Source organism: Aotus nancymaae, unplaced genomic scaffold, assembly GCF_030222135.1.
Source record: "Aotus nancymaae isolate 86718 unplaced genomic scaffold, 86718_ANA_hifiasm-v0.15.2.pri h1tg000006l, whole genome shotgun sequence".
Classification (NCBI taxonomy): Eukaryota; Metazoa; Chordata; class Mammalia; order Primates; family Aotidae; genus Aotus; species Aotus nancymaae.
Window position 1 is genome coordinate 10,946,313 of NW_026988417.1, and position 7,076 is coordinate 10,953,388.

Here is a 7,076-nt window from a genome sequence, read left to right on the forward strand (position 1 = left end):
ACACCAGGTCCTAGGGGATACAATACAGCAAGGCAGGACCTCCGTTTGCAGAAAGGGCCTCCTTGGAAAGGAGTTTGGATTTAATTCTAAGTGCAAAGGAAGCTTCCATCTGGAAGATTCTGTGGAATCTGCCTTGGGTTTCCTGTGCTTGGCATGTGGCTACTGTCATCACGGTGGAACTCGAGGGAGCTTACGGTTGCTGATAGAAAGGACTTTACTCTTTTGAGTTCATGAAACTCAGGCCTGGTTTTTTCACTGTAGCACCTAGAAAACAGCCTCTCTGATAAAGGAAAGTAAAAGGAGAGATAATTGGATCTCCCTTTGGGACCTATTAACCCATCTATAAAAGGGAGGTGGAGGTTCATTTTGCCCATCTTAGCAAGTCTGGGCCTTCATAGAAAGTCTGTCCTTCATTACAGAATTGGTGCAAGGCACAAATATTCAACAGGAACAAAGAAGTCAAGCCAAGTTTATTAACAACATGCACCCTAACACCAGGCATTGCCAAGAAAAGTGAAAGTGACAGTGAAGTTCCTGGCTTTGTCTGTTTAGACTGAGTTTGAATCCTTTCACTGCCTCTAACTTTCTGGACACACAACTTCATTTCTCTGAACCTCACTTTTTAAAATAATAACATCATTTACCTTGAGGACTTGCAGTGAGGATTGCAGCAAGACCTGTTTGGAAAGTTACCAGCCTAGTGCTGGCTCAGTAGCAATTGCTGCAGATGGGAGCTGCAATCATTGCCTTTGCCAAGGGATGTGGCCTCCACTCCAGGTGCTAAGGAGAATTCTGTATCCATGCCCATGTCAGCCAAGTGCTTCAACTGTCAAAAGGTCCCATTTGTTTACTTTTACTGGGTTTGTTTCTTGAGGGAAAAGAACGAATTTGCCTTTTGTGCTGCCTGCAAGTTCAAACCTGCCTTCCTGGTTCTTTTCCTGTTCAGGAAGCTCTAATCTGTGAGTGGGTAGGAATCTTGCTTTCAGGAGAGTGCTTTCCATACTTAAAGAGTTTTCAGATTAAGAATTGCAAATGTGCCCAGTGCTGGCTATCTCTGTACAGTCTAACTCAATTGCCACTGGCCATATGTGTCCTTGAGATGTGCTACAAGGGTAAATATATACACACTTGGAATCAGAAGACTGGGTAGAAAAAAATGCAAACTATCTCATTAATTTTACATAGTGATTAGTCCAGGTATGGTGGCTTATGCCTGTAATACAAGCATTTTGGGAGGCCGAGGCAGGCAGATCACTTGAGGTCAGGAGTACAAGACCAGTCTGACCAACATGGCGAAACCCTATCTCTACTAAGAATATAATACAAAAAATTAGGCAGGTGTGGTGGCACACGTCTGTGGTCCCAGTACTTGAGAGGCTGAGGCACAAGAATCACTTGAACCCAGAAGGTGGAGGTTTCACTGAGCTGAGATTATACCACTGCACTCCAGCCTGGGCAACAGATCAAGACTCTGTCTCAAAAACAAAATTGTGTAGTGATTATATGTTAGAGTGATAACATTGTAGATATATTAGGCTATATAAAATGCATTTTTTAAGATGTTGACTCTTGGGAAATGTCTGAGTGCATATGTGATTCATATTCTATTTGTATTGGACAGTCCCAACACACATTATTTCATTTCAGTCTCAAAGTAACCATTTGAAGAGGTGGAATTATTACCGTTTTACAGATGAGGAAACTGAAGCTTAGATACATTAAGTCACTTTGACTAAGGTCCAAACTAGAGACAAGAATCCTAACTCAGAACCTGTGTAATTCATTTGGGCCTTCTACTGACCAGAACAAATAAGCAAATTTGACCCTGTACGGTACATATCCTGGGTGTCAGCTGACACTGGAAGTTGGTGGCCAGGGAGTTACATTGCTGGGTAGACTTTGTTGGGTTTTCCTTCTTTGGAATCCCAAAAACATTGTCATTATTTTGTATTATAACCACTTATTCGAAAGATAGTAATAATAACAACTAGACTATAGAACTGGAATTCAGGAGCCAAAAGTCCTAGGAACAGAATTACTATGTGACATTGGGCAAGTCATCCTGGGGTGTGAAAGCCAGGGACTAACTGACTCCCTTCTTCCCTGATGTTTATGATTTCATTGTCAAGATCAGGGTGGCCCAGAGGAACGGCTTACAGGTTCACCTGAGCTTTGGAATCTTTTTTGTTTCTGGGAGTGTTACAAAAACAACTTGAATTTTTTTTATGTAGTGATTAGGCCAGGTATGGTGGCTCTTGCCTGTAATCCAAGCACTGGGAGGCCGAGGCAGGCAGGTCACTTGAGGTCAGGAGTTCAAGACCAATCTGGCCAACATGAAGGAGGCCCTTCCTGCAAATGGAAGTCCTGCCTTGCTTTCCCAAGTGCCATTGGGAAGTCCAAATTACAAAACCACAACAAGAAGTTGGCTCCCAATGCCCACAGTGTGTATGTAATATAACACAGGTTATACTGTATTTAGATATGAATATAGGTGTGCATACGTTTACATACACATACACAAACACATATATACTTATACACATTTTCATATATACACATACAAGATATGCATGGTATATATTTACAAACATGTATATGCTATATACAGCATGTGTGTATGTGTGCATGTATACATGCATATGTGTGTGTAAGACATTAGCTAATTTATTTCTCTATAAGCCTCAAATGTTTTGAATGAGAAAGTTCTAGACATAATAAATATATTTTTAGACAGTATTAAAGTACAAACAAGGAGCTTTTAAGCTACTTAACTTCCCAGTGTGGTGCTGTTGTTTTCTTTCAGAAAGCACAAACTGTATTTTGTTTCTTGTCTATTGTCTGCTGGCAATTCCCCTTCAGGAAAGAAACCTCAGATCTACACTACACTAACCAGGATGCCTCAGGCTCAAGTGGAAGGAGCATAAACAGTCAGATAATATGAATTTCAGATCTGGTCTCTGCGTCTACATTTAAGTATCAAATAATTTGGATCTGTTGTTCCCTGAGTCTGAACATGGAACTGTAAGATGGGGATAGCAATGCCCAACACACGGTATAGCTCTCTAAAGGGTAGTAGTTAGTCCCTCTCTCACTGGACCCACCTGTTATACCTGCACACACACATGTGCATGCACACTCATACAGACACAGGCAAGTATGCACATACAATTAGACACATACTCACATCTCAAGCATGTGAAAGCCAAGCACAGCTGGTACATTTGGTCGAACCAGGTGGGCGACTTGAGAAGGAAATGAAGTTCGACTGAAACACCCTGAAACCATCAGTTGACTAAAGCAACTGGCCCATTAAATTGGGCTAACCACTCGGTTGAACCAACCTGAAACCTCATCAGACTTGGCTATCCTTTCTAAAGCATTTTTGATTTTTTCTTAAAGAGTTACATCACTAATCTCTCAGGTGCCTTCTCTAGTGCATTGTGGTTCTCTAAAGCCTTCCATCTGTGTGACTACTTGCTCTTTAATAGATGTTTTTTAAAGCAGATAACACAATATCTGAGAAAGGTGGATCAGCTGGTTGATCATAAAAATGGATGTCCTGGAATTTGTTCTTCCTTTATTCATTCTAGACAAGTTTTAAACTAACGAAGTAAATTTTGAAACTACCATACAAAAGATGCTGAGTCCTCTTGATAAAGAACATTTTTACTAGCTTTGTAAATCCCACAGTCCCCAAGCCAGGCTTGTCTGTTTCCCCTCCCTTAAGGTGTTTTAATAGAGATGACTTAAGTGAGAGCATCCAGTCTCCTCCGTTGGAGAGAATGTGAAACACAGATTGATGAATGTCAGCTCTTTGAAAACATAAACCCTTGTCTGGTCTGTCTCGTGGAGCCCCACAGCATCTAGGCCAGCAGTTCCTGTGTCCTTGAGAGACTTTACTTCCTAAATGTTGTAAATCTTAAATAGGTAAAGGGGAGAAGTTTTGTGGAAAAGAGGTGGTTTGTGGATAAAGAACACCAAGTTCAGAGTTTTGAATTTGGAGCTCTGAAGTTTGAAACAGACTAGTAGAATTGTGTCCTTAGACAAAACTGTCCTTTAAAAATGGTGATGACATCTACCCTGCCTTCCTACCTTAATGTCGGGTTGTAGTGACAATCAACTGAGCTGAGTATGAAGCCACATTATCAATAGTAAAGCTTTGTACACATGAAGGCTTTTTGCTCATTGTATTAATTTCACTTGGTGATCCCTCTAGGCCTACTTCAAATGTTTCCTCTACTGTGAAACCATCCCCAGTTATTTCAGGCAAAATGAATGAACATGTGTCTTCAGAGCACTCCACCTAAATTACAATCATAACATATATCACCCTGATGCCTACAGCCATGTTGCAATGATTAACTTTTGCCAATTTCCCGCTGCAATACAAACCACCTCAAAACTCAGTGGCTTAAAACCACAATCATGCATCTTCGCTCATGAGCTGGGATGGCTATGAGTGTCGCTCATCCTCCCCTTGGGAACATGGACTAGCCAGGACATAGTTTTCTCATGGCAAAGGCAAGAGTGAAAGAGGGTGAGCAAAAACACACAAAGCCTCTTGCGGCCAGATTGAGGACTGGTGAGTTGTCACAACTGCTCACATGCTAGTGGCAAGGCCAATTCAAGGGTTAGATACAAGGTGAAGAATTGGGACTAATCATAAACTCTTTCATACTAATTCACATGCTCTGTTAGAATAGGAGCCCCTGGCTAGAAGAGTAGGGGGCAGAAAGAAAGCCTGCTTCTGTATCTCCTGCCCTCTGCCAGGGACTGTTGGGTAGCAGATTTTTTTATTGACATTTGCTGAGTTCCAAAGGGTCTTCCTAATCCTTTCCTTTATAGCAGGGGTTGCATGCTCTGACTGGTGGGCCAAACCTGACCCTTTCTCCAAGATCCAAAAGGTTGAGAGGTTCCTGAAGCTGTCGCCACAGATCAATGCCTCCAACTTGTACTTTAACAAAACCAAGAGCTTTTACTGCCTGTGGGACAGCGGCCGGGACCGCTGCTTTTTATGCAGCCAAACAGCTAAACATATAAATGATTGCAAAAAATAACAATAGTGAAAAGGAGAATGATATTTAATGACACGTGGAAATTACATGAAATTCCCTCAGTGCCCATAAATAGTGTTCTTGGAATACAACCACACCCATTCCCTTGTGTGTTGTCTGTGGCTGCATTCCATCTATAATAGCACGGTTAGAGTTGGAGTCGGCATAAAGTATGTCCCTTAAAGCCTAAAGTATTGTCTCTCTGGCCTTTTGCAGAAAATGTTTGCCTTCCGCTCCCGTATAGGACAAGAAACAGAGTCCTGGGGAGGTGAATATAGTCCTCGCTGCAGAGTGGCTACGGAGTTGCTAGTTGAATGACCCCGCATTTATTATATCTTAATATCTTCCCTTTTTGTCCCCTAGTAATTGAAGGCCTGAGACGCCCATGTGCCACTGACTGGGAGGCTTCCCTGCTGCAGCGCTTCATGACCCAGCGGCGCGTGGCCCAGTGAAGCCGCCGTGGTGTCCAGCATGGCCGCGCTGCTCCTGGGCGCGGTGTTGCTGGTGGCCCAGCCCCAGCTAGTGCCTTCCCGCCCCGCCGAGCTGGGCCAGCAGGAGCTTCTGCGGAAAGCGGGGACCCTCCAGGATGACGTCCGTGAAGGCGCGGCCCCGAACGGCTCTGCCCAGCAGCTGCCGCAGACCATCATCATCGGCGTGCGCAAGGGCGGCACGCGCGCGCTGCTGGAGATGCTCAGCCTGCACCCCGACGTGGCGGCTGCGGAGAACGAGGTCCACTTCTTCGACTGGGAGGAGCATTACAGCCATGGCCTGGGCTGGTACCTCAGCCAGATGCCCTTCTCCTGGCCGCACCAGCTCACGGTGGAAAAGACCCCCGCGTACTTCACGTCGCCCAAAGTGCCTGAGCGAGTCCACAGCATGAACCCGTCCATCCGGCTGCTGCTCATCCTGCGAGACCCGTCGGAGCGCGTGCTCTCCGACTACACCCAAGTGTTCTACAACCACATGCAGAAGCGCAAGCCCTACCCGTCCATCGAGGAGTTCCTGGTGCGCGATGGCCGGCTCAACGTGGACTACAAGGCCCTCAACCGCAGCCTCTACCACGTGCACATGCAGAATTGGCTGCGCTTCTTCCCGCTGCGCCACATCCACATCGTGGACGGCGACCGCCTCATCAGGGACCCTTTCCCCGAGATCCAAAAGGTCGAGAGGTTCCTGAAGCTGTCACCGCAGATCAATGCCTCGAACTTCTACTTTAACAAAACCAAGGGCTTTTACTGCCTGCGGGACAGCGGCCGGGACCGCTGCTTACATGAGTCCAAAGGTCGGGCGCACCCCCAGGTGGATCCCAAACTACTCAATAAACTGCACGAATATTTTCATGAGCCAAATAAGAAATTCTTCGAGCTTGTTGGCAGGACATTTGACTGGCACTGATTTGCAATAAGCTAAGCTCAGAAACTTTCCTACTGTAAGTTCTGGTGTACATCTGGGGTCGGGGGGGAAGAATTTTAAGAAAGCATTTAAGGTATAATTTATTTGTAAAAATCCATAAAGTACTCTGTACAGTATTAGATTCACAATTGCCATATATACTAGTTATATTTTTCTACTTGTTAAATGGAGGGCATTTTGTATTGTTTTTCATGGTTGTTAACATTGTGTAATATGTCTCTATATGAAGGAACTAAACTATTTCACTGAAAAAAAAAAAGATTTTTCTGGAGACGCTATCTTTTTTTGAATATAATTAACTTGCCCCCAACTCAAAATAGCTGTCTGTGTTACACTTATTGCAAAATCTAGATTCTTTGTTACTTAAAAGGAAACATTTTTTTCATGGCTGTTATAATCCTCTCTCTCCCTTCTCTTTTCTGCATTGTTCTTTTTAATTTTTAATGTCTCATTGTGATCATCAGATTTACTATTACTTAGATTGTAAGATTTATTTCCTCGGAGATTCCTTGTCATTTTTGGAGGTCACAGTTTTCCCCATTCCTGAGTCAGCAGGTAGCCGAATGTGGATTTTAGCCACACGTAAACTTCAAGTAAACAAAGCAATAT

At 43.9% G+C, this 7,076-nt stretch overlaps 1 protein-coding gene across 1 annotated transcript; it reads left to right on the forward strand.

The window, feature by feature from the left end:
• Positions 1–5,525: 5,525 nt before the first annotated feature.
• HS3ST1 (heparan sulfate-glucosamine 3-sulfotransferase 1) lies at positions 5,526–6,784 on the forward strand. Its single transcript, XM_064365696.1, has one exon. The coding sequence runs from the start codon at positions 5,526–5,528 to the stop codon at positions 6,447–6,449; it is 924 nt and encodes a 307-aa protein (XP_064221766.1). The 3' UTR covers positions 6,450–6,784.
• Positions 6,785–7,076: the final 292 nt, after the last annotated feature.

What these genes read in the sequence shown, in the direction of transcription:
- HS3ST1 (XM_064365696.1), top strand. Translation starts at nt 5,526, where the DNA reads ATGGCCGCGCTGCTCCTGGGCGCGGTGTTGCTGGTGGCCCAGCCCCAG.